This window comes from Brassica napus, chromosome C2, assembly GCF_020379485.1.
Source record: "Brassica napus cultivar Da-Ae chromosome C2, Da-Ae, whole genome shotgun sequence".
In the NCBI taxonomy this organism is placed as follows: Eukaryota; Viridiplantae; Streptophyta; class Magnoliopsida; order Brassicales; family Brassicaceae; genus Brassica; species Brassica napus.
Genome location: NC_063445.1, coordinates 54,525,447 through 54,546,437, shown reverse-complemented (window position 1 = coordinate 54,546,437; position 20,991 = coordinate 54,525,447). Strand labels below are relative to the sequence as shown.

The 20,991-nt window shown below is 35.9% G+C and overlaps 2 protein-coding genes across 2 annotated transcripts; one reads left to right on the top strand and one right to left on the bottom strand.

The window, feature by feature from the left end:
* Positions 1-43: 43 nt before the first annotated feature.
* On the bottom strand, positions 44-6,577 carry LOC106382536 (phosphoglucan, water dikinase, chloroplastic). The gene is made up of 19 exons (XM_013822568.3): positions 6,324-6,577; positions 5,661-6,243; positions 5,128-5,214; positions 4,910-5,041; positions 4,369-4,494; positions 4,107-4,285; positions 3,944-4,028; positions 3,711-3,860; positions 3,582-3,634; positions 3,293-3,501; positions 3,095-3,213; positions 2,890-2,960; positions 2,650-2,767; positions 2,295-2,381; positions 2,143-2,229; positions 1,979-2,055; positions 1,763-1,904; positions 1,570-1,681; positions 44-1,110 (listed from the first exon to the last, which is right to left on the bottom strand). The coding sequence occupies exons 1-19, from the start codon at positions 6,479-6,481 to the stop codon at positions 206-208; spliced, it is 3,480 nt and encodes a 1,159-aa protein (XP_013678022.2). The 5' UTR covers positions 6,482-6,577; the 3' UTR covers positions 44-205.
* A 7,326-nt stretch (positions 6,578-13,903) lies between these two features.
* Positions 13,904-15,416, top strand: LOC106380016 (mavicyanin). The gene is made up of 2 exons (XM_013819847.3): positions 13,904-14,264; positions 14,857-15,416. The coding sequence occupies exons 1-2, from the start codon at positions 14,099-14,101 to the stop codon at positions 15,255-15,257; spliced, it is 567 nt and encodes a 188-aa protein (XP_013675301.2). The 5' UTR covers positions 13,904-14,098; the 3' UTR covers positions 15,258-15,416.
* Positions 15,417-20,991: the final 5,575 nt, after the last annotated feature.

The following is a 20,991-nucleotide window of genomic DNA, read 5'->3' as shown; positions in this document are numbered from 1 at the left end:
ATTGGCAGAATGATATAACAAAATCTTGTACAGATTGCATCTCTTTCCTCAAAGATATCTTATTAGTTAAGTTAATAATTTAAAATCTGATAATTCCACAAACATGATTAGTAAATATATATGTCACTATTAAACATACACGATTGCCGATTTGATTTCTGACATTTTTATTATTCGATTTATATAAAAGTAAAAAGAAAATATTTTACAGAGGTTGTGGCCTTGACTGAACAATGTAAACATCTTCACCAACCAAACAACCTTCAACGTCTTGTGCACAATGAAAGTTTCTTTCCAAGAAGAAACCAACCGAACCAAGTCTCTGACCGAGTCTCTGTCTAAACACCGAGTCAACCGTTAACCGTTTCTTGCTATAGTCAACGGTCAACCGAACATATTTGCCATCAGCAGGACCTTTACCTGACACAAGAAGCTCTTCACTAAAGTTAGCAAACGCTAAGGTCTGCACAATCCCATCAAGCTTACCCGAAGCGAGCCTCCACGGTGTTCCTCTCGTCCCTGAAGCTAAAGTCTCACCTAAACCAGGAGCAATCTCAGCTTCCACTAGGTTGCTCTTTGGATCAGAAGGACTCACAGTGTGAAGAACGAAAGATAAGTCCGGAGAAAGCATTTCTTGAACGAGAACCGCCATTGAAGCCTCTCTCTGAGAGACACCAGCAGCTTTACGGCTTAGGACAGCTCTTCTTGTGTAGAGAGAAGCCCAAACTCCGCAAACGGAAGCAGAGAACACTGAAGAATCTGAGGGACTCACGTTGGGGATTGATTCATAGAGTCCTGCTGCTGACATTCCAGCTAAGTCCTCTACGTTGGCGCTTGAACGAACGATGAGACGAGCGTCTTTGGGAAAGGCTTTGCTTATGCTGTTGATTGTTTCTTTAGGGACTTGCAGTGAGTTCATCAGTTCATGGATCTGATCACATATGCTGTCTAGCTCACCGTCTTGAGGTGTGGCGGTTTCTAGCTTTTCTAGGAGAGATGTAAACTTTTCTTCTGAGTTGCTTTGCTTTAAAGCTGACTCCATGGAGCCAAAAGGTATGACAACTCCGGTTGGAACCTTAAATGATGCTGGAACTCCATGTTCGCTGTGCACTGCAGATTCATTATCAAACCAGACAAAGCAATCAGATATTGTTCCACTCAATTTAATCCCATTAAGATATTTTCGGTTTCGGGTAGTTCGGTTCGCCACATTCCCACCAAAGTATACCACAACAATCAGTCCAGTTTTCAGTTAATTTCGGTTTTTAATTTTACTTCCGAAAATAACCGATTTTTTTTGTCACTTAAATTTCAGCGTAATTTTCTAAAAACTCGGATATTTTCGGTTAAATTGTTAGTTTAGTTATTTTGGTTAATTTGATTCGGTTATTTCGGTTAATTTTGGATATTTTGGGTTTTTCTTTTTTGAAAATCGGAAACCGAACCTAACAGAAAACCTAATCATGTTCAAAATCTCATCGAATTAAACCAATCTCAAAACCATAACCGAACCAAAAATCGAAAATTTTGGTTCAGTTATAAAATCTGAAGGCCTAAGGAAAACTTTACCTCTAGCAGAGGCTGCTGCTAAAGAAGCAAGAAGACCACAAGCAGCAGCTTTTGAACCAGATGTTGATACATCTGAATCAGCAAGTGCTATGATTCCTCCACTAGGGATATCCTGTGGACGAACATTTCCTAAATCGGTATGCAATCTGAGTGTGAAAGTGTAGGTAGCCACAAGAGATATCAAGAGTTTGACCTTGGATGAGTAAAGGAGGCTATTAGAAGATGAGGAAACAGGCTTTGACTCTTCTTCACTGACAGATACACTCTTCTTATCCGTCCTTTTGTTATCTTCAGTTGACAGTATCAGATTCACATTGCTTGGAGATGCTTCCAAACTGTAAGGTTCACATTATAAAGAACATTAGAGAAGAGACATAGAGCCTCTAGGATAGCGTCAGAATGAATTTACCTCACATATTTTTCAACAAGTCGCCGTATGTCAGCCACCTTTTCATCGTCATCACATGTCACAAAGACTATTTTCTCCTGTGTGATGTGAAATAGAGTGTCAACAATGCACTTCTTTAGTAGATTTTTTTGGGAAATGAAATAAGGGGGTGAAGGTTATATTGCCTGCCGCGCTCTAACGCCAAGGTGGGACAAGTGAGGCAGTTCCTGGAGAAGCATGACTCCGGCTATGTTCCCATTAGCAGCACTTACCTGTTACAATGTAATCTTTAGAATGATGCTAGGAGTCACAATGAGGTTGAGTGTTTGGTTAAAACCTCTTCATCGCCATCAGCTTTGTTGACCAATAAAATAACAGGACCACCATCAGTTGATGGTAATGAACCTGGCACAATGCTATCCACCTGCAGTCACAAAACCCAAGAGAAAAATACGCAACTGTGAATTCTCATCCAAGTTACAAAGCCAAGCAACACACAGACATTAACTGTTTTATGCATTTGCAATCATCAGTAAAAAGTTGTACTTAAGAAGAGTTCACACATAACATTATCTTTTAAAACACTGAGACCAGACAGTATGAGTCAACAGCTGGCCTTGGAAATGAAAATGAATCACAAAGCAATAAAGTGAAGACCAAAGCTATGTTGTTCATTTGCCTTCTCCACGTACCTGAACTAATGTCCCAGAAATGGATCCAGGAACAATGACGTCCCATCCCTCAGAACCAAGTGTGTTTCTAACAGCTTTCAGAAGAACAGTGCAGAGCTTTGAGATCTGAAATATTATCCTTCAAGGTAGAAGCACAGGTTTGGTCAGAGGAATATACAGAAAGAGAAACATTCTCAAATGATTTCATGAGGCTGTTTGTACGGCTTAAGTTAAGTACAAGGAAGTAAAGGACAGACTTACCCAGCACGAATCTCAGCTTCTGTATAGGTCTTGACACTGTTCTCTGGAATCCCTAGAGCTCTTCCTAATATCTGAAACGAGAAGCAAGTTCTATTAATATTAGCAGCAGAGTAATGATTTGGTCTAATAAGTCTTTTTCTGGTTGAACAAAAACGAGTTTGTGCATCACTAACATTCAGAATGTAAGGCATGTGATTATGTGTACCTCCACATTAGAAGGAAATATTTGAAGAAGCAAATCAGAATATTCTGCTGTTAATCTCCTTGCTCGATCAAGTGTTGCTTTCAGCCTCATGGCCCAAATCGTTTTCCCATCCTCTTCCCCTACATAAGAAATGAGCATAAGCAGCTTCTAGTTATTTACATGGAGAAGGAGTTGAGATAAGTGAGAGAAGGAAGTAACCTTCTTTTTCAAGTGGGTCTCTCTCCCGCCACGCTAGGAGTTCGTTTCCAATGGCTAAACATTCCTCTTGCTTCCAACCAGATAGACCCACTTGGTGAACACCCAAGAGCAAAGCATCTAGAGGATCATTCCACGAGGAAACATCTCTTGATCCCACATCTTTCGCCAGTTTAACAGCTCCTCCCATAGTTTCAAGAGCATTCAGGAATCTACTCAAAAAATCATTGACAAGACATGAGGCTGGGAAATAAAGATGCTCCAAAAGAAATTAAAAAAATCTTATGCAGACCTGCTTAGTAGAACAAAGAAGTAATCCTCGAGGCCAATCTCACAAAGACGCCACTAAACAAAGGTAGCAAACTATATAAATAAACAAATTGCTAATTGATAATGTAAACTGTGTTTAAGAAAAGCTCACCTTCTGGCGCATTGCAATGGCAGCATCAGGAGCATCATTTCGCAAGCCTCTATTAAGTTCCTTAACAATTGTTTCTCTTAGAGAAGCCAGAGAATGCATAGTTTTAATCAACTCCAAAACATTGCTTGATTCTCCAGATGCGTCAAGGCGCTGGTAAATATAAATATTATGCAAATCAAGACTCATGCAGACTACAATAACTAACTTTGCAATGATTGTGTTTAATATTTTACCTCTTTACATTCAAGAAACAAAGTGAGAGCAGAAAGACCTCTCTCATCCATAGAAACTTTCATAGAATCAAGTTGTTCAGTGAGGCTGCAACAAGATACAAGAGCTATAAAACCATTACACATATGATGAAAGAAAAGGGTTGGCTTCAGAAAATGTAAGTACCTTCCAGCATTAAAGAAATCCTTAAGCTCATTATGGAATATTTTGAACTGCTCCACAAAGTCTCCACTGTATTTTCCTGGGGTCTCAGTGATTCTCTCAAGCATTGCTTCTGTTGCAATTAGATCTTCTGGACCGGCATTCCGGTGGAGCTTGTTTTGTATTGTGTGCTTGATCTCTTGCTGGAACAAAGATATCTTGTAATGAATACTATGACAGTTAACTCCTTTAGTGACAGAACAGGTAAAGAGAGTATTATTATTACCTTGAGATCATGAGGAATGTCATTGCGATGGGCGATGTCTCTAATTCTAGTTAGAGGGACAGATGCAGTGAACTCTGCTTTGAAAGAAGGTAAACACGGATGGATTTTCCTAGCAACAAGCACTTCCTACCAAACAAAAGCATATCCAACTTAGAGAAGCTACAACTCGGTCTTAGCCAAAATAATTTTCTTAAAATCCAATTTATACTACTCAAATCAGATTAGATTGTTCTACATTAGATTGTTCTAAATCAGTTAATATCGGTTTAAATCAATTTTAATTTGTCTAAATTTGTTACATTAAGCAATAGTATTAGTACAAATCCACAAATTTGATAATTTCTTTTGTTTTGTATAATATAATTTTGATTCATCAAAATAATTTTATAATTAAATCCAAAAACTAATTTTTTACATAAATGTAAAATCTATATAAAATAAATAAATAATGCCTTGCCTAGACCCGAATAATCCGCCTAGTCGCTAATCCCGCCTAGCTATTTCTTGAACATTACAATAGACTGGTTAAAAAATGTGTCACCTCTGCAGTAGCATCTTTCTTGCTGCAAATGTTCTCCAACTCACGGAATATAAGCCTGGAGATCTCAGCATGCCGGTTCGGACGGTGATGCCCTCCATCTTCAAAACATGGAATCTGTCCTGTGTTTATCCACTGCATAAGATGCCAAACAAAACCAAAACAAAGATAAACAAAGGTGAACTTCCAGATAAGGCTACAAAGAAGAGAATTAGAGAAACCTTCAAATACACTGCAGAGTATATAAGCGCCTTCAACCTTTCCTCCCTCTCAACACTCCCAACTATAACCTCCCGTACCATTTCAAGCTTTGAACACATGAAAAGATTCAACAAATAAGAGACAGTTTCATCCAAATGTGAAAGCTTAAAAATTGGTCTAGGCAGTGCCTAGTCAGCAAATCGGGTCTGAAATGATGTATTATACAATCATATATTCTCGTATATTCTGTTAATAACTCATTAGGGTTCTCTTGATGTAATATATAAACAACTATGTATTCTCATTCATAATACAAGAAACATTATAAATCTATAGTTTCATCCAAATGTGAAAGCTTAAAAATTGGTCTAGGCGGCGCCTACTCAGCAAATCAGGTCTGAAACGATTTTTTTAACCAATTTTTAATTAAAAAAAACGGTGAAGCCGACACCCGCCTAAACAATAATTCTCTATAAGGCGCCTAGCCACAGCCTAGCAATTTCTTGAACATTGCTTTTAACTAAAAGGTACACATCCAAACTCATAGTAATACCTTTCTCCACCAGTTCCTAGAGTTGCGATCACCTTCCACCATCTTGAGACCCGGACCTTCAAGACCACTAGTATCCCAACTCCTCCCAACCTCTCTGCTTCCATGCTCATTAGAACTCATAAAGGAAGCCTCTTTCCCTTTCCACTCCCCAGCCAACGTACTCTTCCGAAGCTGCGCACCGTTCTCACTACTCCCCACCACTCTCTCTCCCTCACCAACCTCCTCCTGAGAGACAACATCAAGGGCCTCTCTAGTAGCGTCCCAGTGGCATACGAGGGAGAAAGCTCCGGACTTGGGGAGGTTAAGGACGCGGTTGTCACCGGACTCCCATGAGAGCGAACCGTCGGTTTTCACAATGACGAACTTGAACTCCAGAGGCTGGCCTCCGTTGAGGTGAAGCTCGCAAACCCATCCAGTTTCAGTCCAAGTGAGAGGAGATTTCTCCTTCCAGGAGCCAATCTCTTCAGCTGAGCCAAAGATAGCCACGTGCTCACCGAACTTGACTTGATGGTTAAGTCTCACGTTTAACTTCACTTTCTTTCTCGACGGACCCGACCCATCTTTGTTCATCCGTTGTTCTTCACTGGGTCAGATCAAAGTTTCAATTTTTGCAAATTAATTAACGGTTTTGATTGAAAGTAGGAGGAAAGGAAGAGACTTTACATGGTGGAGGAAGAAGCAGAGCATGTGAGACGACGAGAGTCTGACTGGTGGCGGAGGTGGAATACTCTGGGAGTGAAGTGAACGAGTCTGGGGAGAGAGGAGTTTCTTGTGATGGAGGTGAAGGGAGAGGTGTTACAGTGGCTGCCAATGCTCTCCATTGGAGGTGGTGATAAGAGAGATTTTTCTCAAATCTTCTTCAAAGTCCAGAAAAATGCACTGAGAAAATTGCTAAAAACATATCTAGAAAATATCTTCTTTTTCTTATAGCTTTCCATCAGTGTTTTTAGACGGTCCGGATTGAACCAAGAACCAAAAATAATCCGGGTCGGATTAGTGCTAAAACCCAACTAAAATCGAACCAGTTAAAAATCCCTATTGAACCGTCAAAAACCCGGGAATCGACGACCCAATGAACCGCTCAAACTCCAGTTCGTATATATGCAAAACTTTTGTTAGTGAAACAATTAATTTTTCTTCTTTTTAAGTAAAAATAAGATTTATCAAAGATTAATAAAGTATCGTCTCTCGTTTTTTTCTTTTGTCGTTTTTACAACTTATAAATTACAAGATTCATAAAGTTTAATATTCACGTCAAGATATTGTTTTTGTCTACTTCTCACCTTGTTTAAATTTTTATTTCATGATCACTTATTCACTTGTTTTGAAGACTTTAAATAATTGAAATATTTACGTTTCTAAAATTTGTATTTCAAAATGTAACTTTTACCTAATATGTATATATATTTTTTTAAAGGTGATGAAGATTTAGGGTGATAAGATTTGCGAATAAAGTTTAAATGTGCTTTTCATATTGATTTTAGATTTTAAGGTTTTCTACACATTATGGCTATGTAAACATTTTATTTGATATTGTCTATTTTTTTTTAAAAAAATATGCATATTATTTATAAAATATAATTAAATATAGTTTAATCTAAGTAAACCCGATCGAACCCGGTTTAGACCGGACGAACCACAATGACATATGACCCAAAACATTTCCGGTTCGGTAGCCGGTCCGGTTTTAAAAATATTGCTTTCTATTGATTTTTTTTTCAGTCCGATGTGGCCATGATAAATAAAATAAAATAAAAAACAGAAAGAATAGATTTTGAGCAATTCTCTTAAATAGACCATTTTCAAGTTTTGGTCACAAAAATAGATCACAAGGAGAAAAATGACCAAAATGTTTCATTTAATAGGTAAAATGATACTAATACCCTAGATATAAAAAAATATTTAAAAATATTTAAAAACATATATATAAAAAAATAGAATTTTTTTTATAGTTTTAGATTATATGTTTTCAAATTCGAACTTTTTTATAAATTTTTATTTTTGAATTTTTATTTTTGAAATTTTTTTTATTTTTTTTTTTCAAATTTTCTTTTTGTAATTCGAAAATAGTTTTTGAAACTTAATATTTATTTTTTATTTTATAGAATTTTAAACTTCAATCATAAATCTCCACCCCTTAACTCTAAATCTTAAGGTTTGAATTAGTTAACTCTATGGGTATAAATGTATATTTACCTATTTAATGAAACATTTGGTCATTTTCTTCATTATGGTCTATTTTTGTGACTAAAACATTTTTGGAAAAATTGCCAAAACGAAACAAAAAAACAACATAGTTGTCTCTACGGTATAAAATCATATTTGTCTATTTATTCTCCTTTTTATCCTTTCTATTTTTGAAATTTAATGAAATAAATAGTTTTTTGAATCCAATTTTTTTTAAAAAATATAAACAATTAATAAAACACCTATATACACAAACACATATTTTTTTTGGTTAAAAAACTTGATAAATAAAATTTTAAAATAACGTTCCACTAAAAGTAGAATTCGTCTTCTACGGAAAATGTGTTAGTAGAAAAAAAATTCCAGAATAAACAAGTCCATCTACTTTTTTTAGAAGAAACAATCTAAAAATGATTAAAATTCTAAATATGGAGAATGCGAATTCTACTAATTGTAAAGATCGCTACTTTTCTTTTGAATACAGTTTCTACTTTTATGAAGTATTCTAAAGTTTCGGGTATGCGAAATCTAAACTTAACACGAACGTCTACAAAAAATAGAAATTGTATTCAGAATTTTTGTCATGGTTCTACACAGTGCAGAAGGTGCCTTCTACGGATAAAAAACCAGTTTTTCCGAAAATTAAGGAAGTTTCAGTTAAGAAAATATTGTAAAAATATTCTAATTTCCTAAAACGTGTCTCGGTCGATTTTCTTTATCAAAATATCAAAAAAAAAATGATTTTTGCTTTTCTTCTTCATCAATCTATGATTTCTCCGTAGTTTATCTTGTGATTTTCAAAAACTCTTGCTCTATGATGCATATCTATACAATATGTGGTGTTTGGGAATTTAGTGTAAGCACATGATGGATTTTTTTGGCTGATGATAAATGGAGTAGGTTACTGTTATTGGAATCAAGTTCTACTTTAGAGGATTTTAAAAGAATAGTTTCGGAGGATTTTAGAAACCAAATGCAATTAGGTTACGAGATATTTTTGATATGTGTCGTGTGTTTTTTTTTTAAATTGTTTTTAAATTTTTTTTTCCTTTCTAAAACATTATGGTATTACTTTATTTTTTTTCATTAAACTTTTTAAAAATGGTTTTAATTTATGTTTAATTTGATTAAGGAAATGTTAGTTTTGGGATTATGAAAAATATTATACTATAGGGACAACTTAGTGATGGTTTTATACTATACAGACAACTATGTTATTTTTTTGTTTTGTTTTAGCAATTTTCTCAACCTTTTTAGTGATATCTTAGGATATTTCTCGTAGATTTTTGTGGTAAGCCATTCTTTTCTTAGAAAGTACGTAAAGTACACCAATTTTCCTAGTAATACGATTCGTTTTTAATATACTTTTCCAAAAATAGTTGCAAATAAATAGAAATGTGTGTTTGTAAGTGTAGATTTAAATTCAGATAGTATACGTTTCATTAGCAGAATCATTTTTTGGTGGTTTCAGCTTATCAAAGTAGAAGTTATGCGAATGTGTGTTTGTAAGTGTATAGTGTTTGTTAGAATGCCCTTTTTTCAAAAAAAAAAAAAGTGTATAGTGTTTGTTCAAAATTAAAGAATTTGACTTTGAGAACTATACTTATGTGTGTAAGCTGGTTAGGTCTTAATTGGTTAGAAAATTACTAGACTGGTTATGGGCTTCGTTAAGTCTTAATTGGTTAAAAAAAATTTACTACACTGTTTATGGGCTTTTAACATAAATAATATATAAAGTTAATGGCCTTTTGGGCTGAGCTTCTCAATCTCATAAACAAGAAGCGGGGCAAAGGTGTCAATTTCGACACAACAATTTAGGTAGTTGATCAGTGCCGAATAGAAATCAACTCGATTATAATTCAAAAAAACTACTCAAACTTCTTAAATCATGCTTAAATCTATATTGACTCTAACAGAAGTTGTTCAATCGTTAACAAGATAAAATAACGTCGTTTTGATATACGAAAAAGTATCAATTTCGATCCCAACACTTTCAATCGTGCCAAATAGCACCCGAAAAATGGTCAGTGCCAAAACCGACATCAACTTAATTATAATTTAAGAAAAACTACCTGAACTTTTTAAAACGTGCATAAATCTACATTGACTCTAACAGAAGTTAGTCAACCGTCTATATATATATATATATATATATATTTTTTTTTTTAAATATATATATGTTCATTATGGAACTCAAACCGTGTTGTAATACCTTTTTAAAGGAGCACACTAACAACTAGATAAAAATAACTTTTTGAAATATTATTACAAATTTGAAATTATATAAACTACTATCCTTCTTCATCTTATCCAATTTAAAATTTTCGTGATAATTTTTTCTGATTTATATAAATACATTAACATGTTTTCTATTTATCATATCTTTAATAAACGTATATCTTACTTAAATATAAATAATAAAATATTTATTATTATACGATCTGAATTTATTTATAAAATTTTCTTATATAAATTATTTTTAATTTTTAAAGTTAACTGGAAATTTTTTTATTCTTCAAAGTTAATATTATATTTTTTTGATATTTTGTTCAAAAATGTTAAGAGGCCTTTTACCTTTCTTTCACTAAAATATCTTGTACAAAATATTAGACATATTAAACAATAATTAAAATATAAAAAAGCAATCACCAAAGATTTAAATTGGATGATGAAGAAGAATAGTAGTTTATATAATGGGGAATTTCAATTTGTAATAATATTTCAAAAAGTTACGTTAGTCTAGTTGTTAGTGTGTCCCTTTAAAAAGATATCCCGACACGGGTTTGAGTCCCGGAATGAACATATTTTTAAAAATATATATATATATCAAAACGACGTTAGTCTTATCATGTTAACGGTTGACTAACTTCAGTTAGAGTCAATGTAGGTTTAGGCACATTTTTAAAAGTTTGAGTAATTTTTCTTAAATTATAATTGAGTTGAGGTCGTTTTTTGGCACTGACAATTTGTTCGGGTCCTATTTGGCACGACTGAAATTGTTGGAGTCGAAATTGACACTTTTCCTCGTATATCGAAATAACATCGGTTTATCTTGTTAACAATTAACTAGCTTTTGTTAGAGTCAGTGTAGATTTATGCACGTTTTAAGAAGTTTTTTTAATTATAATTGAGTTGAGTTCGTATTTGGCACTGATCAATTGTTTGAATCGTATTTGGTAAAACTGAAATTGTTGGGGTCGAAATTGACATTTTTCCCGAAGAAAGCGAGAGTCATGTACTCTTAAGGGAACCAAGTAAATATCTAAGAAACCACAAAATGAATCTAACATTGAGACAGTAGGAGACGTAGACAACGATCAAATTCTTCCCCGCTAAGAGATGAATAACTCTTTTGTCATAGGATCGGATGACTCTTATCTTATCTATTATTTGCATTTTACTTTAATCATAAGCTCCCGGTTTGGTTTGTAAACCGTTGGACCAGTCTTTTAAACTAAATGATATCTTGCATATTTCTAATGTTTTATCCATTCACCCATGTGCATTTTGATCATATAGATTAGGATTTAGCCATGTTTAGGTTATATTTTGCATACATGAGTCCTTATCAGGTATTGGAGTACCACATGGAGTTCTTGGAGACATTTGGGTACATTTGGAGCTCAAAAGAAGTGTTTAAAGCGATCAACGGACGAACAGCGCACCAGAGCGACCTCACCGGAGCGACGCCGTGAAGTCGCTGTGGCACACATCCCAGAGCGACCTTGACAGAGCGACGCAGAGAGGTCGCTCGCGTTTTTATCGCGAGACACCCCTCCAAGAGCGACTTGCCAGAGCGACGATCCAAGGTCGCTCGCGTTTCCATGGCGAGACGACACCCAACGAAGCCTGGAGCGACGTCCTCAGAGCGACACAGCCAGGTCGCTCGCGAGGAGACGACCCGGGAGCGACGTCTTCGGAGCGACACAGCCAGGTCGCTCGCGAAGAAACGACCCGGGAGCGACCTCTCGCAGCGACGTGCCGAGGTCGCTCCGCGTCTATTTGTTTGGGCGAATTCATGATTTCTCAAGGGCCTTTTGGTCATTTCATTATGCACGTTTTACATTTCTAAAACCTATGTTTTAAACATCTTTGGTAGCCACCAGACAGATTATCTTTGATCTATTGAAAAAGACACAAAAACTCTCTGGAGAAGTTCATCTCTTGGATTTTTGATTGTTATGTTCTTGTGTTCTTGTTGATTTCTTATCTATTTCTCTACATGATTAATCTGAAATTCAATATGGGTTTAAGAGGAATCATGGAGATTAGTGAGTAAATCACCTTTTGAATTCATGGGTTAGGGAGATTAAGGGTGATTAGGTTAGTTCTAGGATGTTTTAGTGTAGATCATTCTTGTTCCTTGCTAGTAGAGTATTCCTAATGCATCTTCTGAGTTGGCCACTCAAAAGTTGATCAATAGGCATTTCCCACCCGAAAGGTGTTTGATGAAATGCCTGAGACAACTCTCCTAGGCTTTTAGTATACTTTGCCAAAGACATTTGTTGTTAAAGATGCTAAGATAGCTAATAGACTTGTTAGTAATGATTGCTTTCATATTATTCAACCAAAGACATTTGATGTTCAAGATATGTTAGCAAATGAGCATTCATCTAGACACAGAGCTTGCTTAGAATTGTGTCTAGGCTTAAGGTTGATAGTTTGATTGATCATTTGCCATCCTTAGTTCGATACTTGATCACCCAAGGTCTAATCCCTATGCCCATGAGTTCTCTTTTCCCTTAGTCAAGAAAGTATCATTCTGTTATTGCTTTCTAGTTTTAGTCATAGCTTAAAACCCATCTAAATCATTGGTTGCACTTAGATTAAGTGAGTACTTGCATTCTCATTGCTTTGATATCCCTCAGAACTAGTTCGACAATCACTATACTACAACATTTGCCTTAGGAGCGTTGAAAACTCCTAACATCACTAAACCAGTCACACAAACAGTACTTGGAGCCATTTGGCGTGTGAGGAATCATTAAGCAAACAGACAACTCGGTTCCCTGACCGTTAAGTACTTAATGTCATGCAACGAATGTTTGTTATTTTTACATGAGCGTGACAATGTATATTTCAAAGTCTAAATATGCATTGTTGATTGTGTATAAGTAGAAGGCTATGTTAATGGGCTGAAAGTAGGTTTGGTATGGGCCTACTATGGACATTAAAAGAGTTTTCTTAGTATCTTATATAGTAGCTGCAGTGATAAGATTACCAGAAATTTTGCTACAAGAACTTTGACAACAACAAAGAAATTTTTTTTAATATGATTTAAACTAGTAAAGAAATATGGTTACCAAGATGTAGGAGGAAGAGTAATTGGGAAGTAGAATTATTAAAAGATGATTCAAATTAGTACACCAACCAACTTAGCATTCTTTCCTTACAAGACTTCCAAACTTTAAAAGTTTAAAGCATGTGATACTTACTTTACAACTTATATAACTAACAAATATAAATTTTATAAATTATGGTTGTGTGTGTGTGTGTGTTTTAACTCTTTAATTTGAAAACTAACAAAATTTCCAATTCTGTTTATAACAAATAAACTAGAAAATAAAAATTTCTAGAATAGCTTAACTAATCAAACCTGTGGAGTAGGCTTTAGTGCAGAAGGAAGACTTCCAGTATTTCGTACTAAATTATCCATTTTAAGTTTTCACAAGTGAAAAAAACTCTAATACCAATTAATAATACATAAATAAATGAATATTAGTCTTTATCATTAGATCAAGTCCCAATTCATAGTTGATGTGAGGGTTTCTATTATCATTCTTACAAATAGTGGTCCTTATAAATCATTTCTGTACATAAAATTCTGGTATAAAATTAATTTTGGGTCAGATTAATTGCTTTCTTCAGGATCTAATATTGTGTCAAGATTCATATGTTTCCAACTTCAAATCATTTGATAATGAGTGTATTGATTTACTATGTGAGACTACAAACCTAACTAGTGCACAAAAATAAATACATTTAAGTTATATATAGTCTTTGGGTAGTTTCAAGCGAGTGATAGAAATTAAATCCACCAGATAAACAAGTAAAGTAAGCAATCCTTGTCGGTATTTTGCTTTTCAGTCACTCCTTTCTCCAAATTAGCCAACTAACAAAAAAAAGTGGCCACCCCATACATACACACCACTAGTTCATACCTCATTGTATACACAGCAAGAAAAAGGATAAATTTAAGGAGAAAACCTTGTGGAGCTCTCTACCAGGATCGAAGCAGAAGAGTGAAAATAATGGCGGCGAGGATAGTGGTGGGTTTGGCATGTATAATGGTGATCCTAAGGCTTAGTGAAGCGGCGGTGTACAAAGTCGGCGACTCAGCAGGCTGGACAACCATAGCCAACGTGGATTATAAGCTATGGGCCTCAACCAAAACTTTCCACATTGGTGATACCGTCTGTGAGTTCCTTAATTTTCTTAACAATTTAATTATACATTAAGATGAACAGATCTTCATTCTAAACGTAATTATTCTGAGACTGACGGAAAATGGGTCCTTAATGCGTAAGTGCGTCAGCTTTAGGTGGAAAGTAATAGTACCACTCACGCCCTAATCATTATGACTTTTCGTTTTATTTCAATATAAAAAGGAATAAATTGTTATATTTTTACATCTGCTCAAAGTATGAATGCTTATTAAGTTTAGAACTGATTTTTAAAAATACATATTCTTAACTTATGATTGATAATAAAAAAAAAAAAAATATATATATATATATATAAACGTTATATATCATATTAGTAGTGGAAATTATTTTAGTCTAAGCCAACCTAATCTTTCTTTAAACTGCTCTTAGCCGATACATCATCCTTGTGAAAATACGAGAAAGAAAAAGAGAGTAGAATACAGTATAGTATAGCAGTCAAATAGAATGGATAAACATAAAAAAATAATATGATCTTTTTAGTTTCATGGTATTCCCCCATATAAAGTGTTGTTAACTTTTAGGCAAATTGAGTGAACTGAAACTAATCTTTTTGATTATAACAGTGTTCGAATACAACCCACAATTCCACAACGTTATGAGAGTGACACACACAATGTACAGAAGCTGCAACAACTCAAACCCAATCTCCACCTTCACCACTGGCAATGACTCAGTCACACTCACCAATCACGGCCACCATTTCTTCTTCTGTGGCGTTCCTGGCCATTGTCAGGCCGGTCAGAAGCTCGACCTCAACGTCATTAACCCCACCTCCTCCAGGCCACTCTCTGATCCACCAATCTCCTCGGATTCGTCCTCCCCCTCTTCTCCTCCGTCCACTACTACGATTCCTGCCGCCGGAGTCCCCGGTCCATCTCCTAGCCACGCTGCTTCTCTCCCGAATTCGGCCGTAGCTGTGGTGGCTGCCCTTGTCTCTTGTCTCTTTGCAAATTTTTCTTATTGATTAGGATTTACATATACGTTGCAATTGTTGCATATAAGTTTTTGTTATATGTCCAAAAATGTTTTTGTTATGATTTTTCCTTTCTACCGTATTGTTCTTTTTATCTAATTGATTCAAAATGTTTAGACCGTCAATAATAAAAAGAAACGTGTGCATTAACGATTTTGTTTTTTTTAGTGTACTTATTTTTGTAATAGTAAGTTTTCATTGAAAATGCTATGTTTAAACGAATATCAGAGAGTTGCTCAAAAAAAAAAAACGAATATCAGAGATATCTATTACATTACAGCACAAACATATAACAACTTGTCTTATTACAGACCCCAGTAAACGTCTCTTTATTCACAAGGTTGTATGTATCATACTGTTTAAGCGGAAAGAATTTTCTTAAAGATTTTGTAACAATGGGTGTGCAAAAGATCTGTTTCGATTTGGTTATTGTAGTTTTTATGTTTTTCCAAGTACCACAAATCTTATTAAACAATATATGTATGAATTTGTGGAAGATCTAAATGTAGTGGGTGGAAAATGTTCAAACTATGATTTTTTAATGGTCTTACCGAAGATTACTTAAATAATTGCATGATCCACTCAATGTCAAAGGTAATATCACTATCACCTGCCGTGGGAACGTTCATAAAGACCTAAGGCAAGTTTAATAATTTGGGGGCCTTTATATATAATTTTAAACATATAATTAATACTGCTCAGTATATATAAAATTGTTGTAAACTTAATGATTTAGAACCGTACGCATCTGTATATTATTAATGAATAAGTGTTTCCTTTATATATGGGTTACAAGAGAGATAAATTGAAATACAATAATAGGAAAGATTACAAATCATAAACATAAACGAATTAGAAAATAGACAAGTTGTAGCCGCCTCTATCTCCTCTCCAAGTCTCGCGGCCGCCTCTCTCTCTCTAGGGTTGGACCGTCTCTCTCTTTAAGTGTATGGGCCGGTTATGGATAGGGCCGGTTATGGACCGGGCCGGTTATGAACATCCACCAATTGATTTATAACACTCCTCTTGGATGCCATAACCATACAGAGATTGTAATACGCTTAATGTTTCCTCATTAAAACTTTATCAGGAAAATCCAGTGGGACAAAACCATGATGAAGGAACCTCAGTGGAGGTCCTTCAGCCTACGCATCCCAATCTAATGCGTGAGCTTCCTGAACGTGCAGGTAGGAAGTGCCTTGGTGAATAGGTCAGCTGAATTGTCACTGGATTGTACTTGGACGACCTGGACCTCACCGGCTTTCTGAAGCTCGTGATTAAAGAAGAACTTAGGCAATATGTGTTTCGTCCTATCACCTTTTATGTATCCATCCTTGAGCTGAGCAATGCACGCAGCATTGTCCTCATACATCACGGTTGGCTTTATGCACTCGGCCATCCCGCAATCAGCTCGGACGTGTTGGGTCATCGACCTCAACCAAACACACTCGCGGCTGGCCTCATGTATGGCCAAGATTTCCGAGTGATTAGATGAAGTGGCCACGATGGTTTGTTTCATGGAACGCCATGATATGGCCGTACCTCCATGTGTAAAGACATATCCTGTCTGTGATCGAGCTTGATGTGGATCTGATAAATAACCAGCATCAACAAAACCAACTAAACCATCTTTGTTATGGTTAGTATAATATATACCCAAGTCTTTCGTTCTTTGCAGGTAACGAAGAACATTTTTGATCCCATTCCAATGCCTCTGGGTCGGATAGGAGCTAAACCTAGATAGTAGGTTCACGACAAAACTTATATCAGGCCGTGTGTGAGTTGCCAAGTACATTAAAGCTCCTATGGCACTGAGATATGGCATTTCGGGACCTAGGTCATCTTCATCGTCCATCTTGGGATGGAATGAGTCATTGTCCAGGCCGAGAGACCTCACGACCATGGGACTGGTCAGAGAATGGCAATCGGCCATATTGAATCTCTTGAGTACCTTTTCAGTGTATGCCATCTGATGCACAAGGATCTCATCATTTATGTACTCAAGTTGTAATCCCAAACATTTTGTTTTCCCGAGATCTTTCATCTCGAATTCTTTCTTAAGGTATTCAACCGTTTGGGAAATTGTATCCAGAGGTTCCTAGGATATTCAGATCATATATTTCGATGATTATCAATATTGTTCTCGAGAACTTGCTGTACATTCAGCTCAATACCCTCTAGTACTTTCATTATCCAGTGGACCATATAAATATGCAGTCACTACATCAGTTTGCTGCAAGTCTAATTTTCTCTCTTATATAGCCAGACTTATGAGAAATCTTAAAAGTAGTTGCATCCACCACATGAAAGTATATCTCCTCATAATCCATTACTGGTCTTTGTGAGAATCCTTGTACAATATTAGTTTTATATCTCACGATTTCTATTCCTCACAAGACCCATTTATATCCACTGATTTTAACATCATATGGCGTCTTAATCATATGGCCAAATACACATTTCTTCTTTAAACTATTTAACCCCACGTTTCCGTTCAATCTGTTTTACGAGTGCGCACTCTTATATTGACGTGGGTTCATGATCTTCGCTTATATTCATAAATTCAAGTGCTACCTTGTATCATCTTATGTCGACATTCCTTATTGTGTTCCATTATGTTCCAGACATGATATAATCGATTGAGATTCATTATTATCAGGACCTTTAATACTTTGCAGCTTGGCGTCCCAAGCTACATTGTTTGGTACATGTACCTTAGAGCCGGCCGGCCTTATCTCTATGTCTGGGATGGTTTCCTTGACCTCCGATTTGCTTTATCATTCTATGCACCTTTCTCTTTTGTTTCCGAGGATTCTTATCTTTTGGAACTTATTGGTCTATCCTGTATAGACTTTGTAGCAACTTGACTGTGTCTCTCTTGGACATCAATTTGGTTGGTGCTTTACAAGCTGGTTTATATATGACTTAGTCATTCTTTTTCGGGTCAGCAAATGTGTCTGGCATTTGATTAGCTAGCTTTATAAATGTATAATCTTTGGACGTCTATTTCACATTATTTAGTCCGAGGATCTTGCCAAGACAATGATGGTCGAAGCCATTCTGTTTCTCTTACCAGCTTATTATTTTCTCCCCCTAATGTTGGATAGTCAGATTCATTAAACTTTGCAATCTGTGTTCTTGGCCACTAAATAGATCACCCATATTTGGCTCAAGGTACTTCATTATTTGTGGGAGATTCATATCCAACATATATCCCCATCCTCATCATCTTCTAAGGATCCATCTTAGACGGCACATATATTTGTGGTGGCTTATCCAAATATCTCAAGATGTTATATGTCTGGCTCATGACCCGTAATAAATTTGAGATGGGAATATCTATGCTTACTTAATGGTCTGATGCTTATTAGTTAAGATGCATGTAAATTCGTGTGTCCTCAAGCCTTGGACTGAGAGTTTGGACCTATGGGCAATGGCCAATACAAATTTATAAAAGGATTCAGCCAAGCTATATATAGTATGGACATGTGCGGATTTGTCCTCAATGCCCCCTCATGGACATACTATAATCTTTAAGTTCTTTGGGACATCATGGCCTAATGAGTTTCCCTTGTGTTCATGATACACATGTGAGATTCTATGGGATAACTCTTTGTGCCCTTTCCAATATCAATTTCGCATCATGTTTTAGACCAGGACGGCCAATCCGGTCATACCATAAAGTGTATAATTTTGTGGCTAAACCATTCTGGTTACCATGACTATTGCCTCTATCATACTGATCTTGGCATAATATAGATCAATAGAGAATGCATGTATAGTTTTTTAGGATTCATTATGGCCTTGGGCGATTTTATACATATATCTGAAGGAACTCTTTGTTTCCTTCGCCCATTGTTTTAATATGGAAACCATTCACTTTTATACCCCTATATAATCTCAATGGGTTTTTCAGGGTGAATATAAAGCATCTAAATGCTTGCCCTTATACATATATTGCCATAGCCCTTAATATGTACCATACCCGCAAATCATATTGGCGTTTTCAAAAAAAAATCATTCATTGCTTTTATTAAGTTTTAATAAAACAAGTTCATAGAAATGAAAAACATAGAAATAAAAAACATCAAAACAAAGAACATAGAACTTAGATTACAAATGTCGAAATCAATCTTCAGTTTTTTTTTAGACAATCTGAAGTCATAATTCATAAGATCGTCATTCTCATGATTGAAGTCGTTTTCATCATCTTGGTAAGTCATATGGGCTTTAGGATTCTTCCCTTTCAAGCTCTCTTGATAGAGGTCAACTAGATGCTTGGGAGTCCTACAAGTCTTAGCCCAATGATTGCTCATTCCACATCTATGGCACACGTATTTCTCTGATTTAGTCGAGTGTTGGGGTTTGAAAGAAGATCCACGGCCACGACCATGGCCTCGTCCAAATGAGCCACGGTCCCGTCCATGGTCTCGACCATTTCCTTGCCTGCGACCAAAGGATCTTCGACCGCGGCCACGTCCGTTCGATTTGTCTCGACCACGGTCATGCTGGTCATTTCCTTGGACGTGATTGGACTCTTTATTGTCCTCTGTAGCGTGTGCATCAGGTAGTGGAGCAGATCCAAGTGGTCTCATCTGATTGTTTCTCATTAGTAATTCATTGTTCTGCTAAGCGAGCAAGAGACAAGAAATAAGATTAGCATAGGTTTTGAAACCTTTCTCTCGGTACTGTTGTTGTAACAACACATTGCTTGCATGGAAAGTGGAAAAAGTTTTCTCAAGCATATCCTGTTCCGTAATACTTTCACCACACAGTTTCATTTTAGAAACAATCTTAAACAGTGCAGAGTTATATTCGTCCACAGACTTATAGTCTTGGATCCTCAGATTCGTCCAATCAAACCGAGCTTTTGGTAAGATCACCGTTCTCTGGTGATCATATCTCGATTTCAATTCATTCCAAAGATCTAGTGGATTCTCAATGGTTAGGTATTGATCCTTGAGACTCTCAGCGAGATGATGACGAATGATCAAGATGGATCTGTAACGATCCTTTTCATTGGCATTATTGTTCTCGGTGATACACTCACCGAGTCCCTTGGATTTCAGGATGATCTTAGCATCGAGCGCCCACTGAAGGTAATTGTCTCCAGATAGATTTAGGGCAGCGAAATCAAGGTTGTTGATTTTCGACATCTGAAGTTATAGATTAATATTTTTAGATCTTTTAGGAATAGTTTTTAATGTTTAAACGATTAGGGTTTTATTTTCAAACAATCAAACAAGCCTTCACAGCCAAGATCTATGCCTCACGGCCAATGAGCAAGCCGCACGGCCATGGATGCAAACTAGTTCGTTTTTATGCATTTAGTTTGTCGTGTAATTGCAATCCTAACATGGTTTGTTTCTATCAGTTCATGATGCAATCAAAACAAGCAAAGCTATCGGTCAAGCAAAGATCAAGCCACACAGCTATTTGATTCAATTCAACACCATTCCTAGAATAAGTTCTAAGTGTAATTGCAATCAATCAATGTGATTAAGTTATGGTATGAATGCAACAAGGCCATACGGCCACGAGTATGATCAAGTCTAGAACAGTTTAACCTAATATGTAGTTTCAGATTTTGATTTTAAAATAATCTAAACTAGGTCATTAGGGTTTTAGTTTAAACAAGCTAAAGAATCAGATTCGAGTTTGAACAATCCTAACAATAGTTCTAGGTGATCAAATCAACCAATCAATGTTCAATTTCAAACAATCA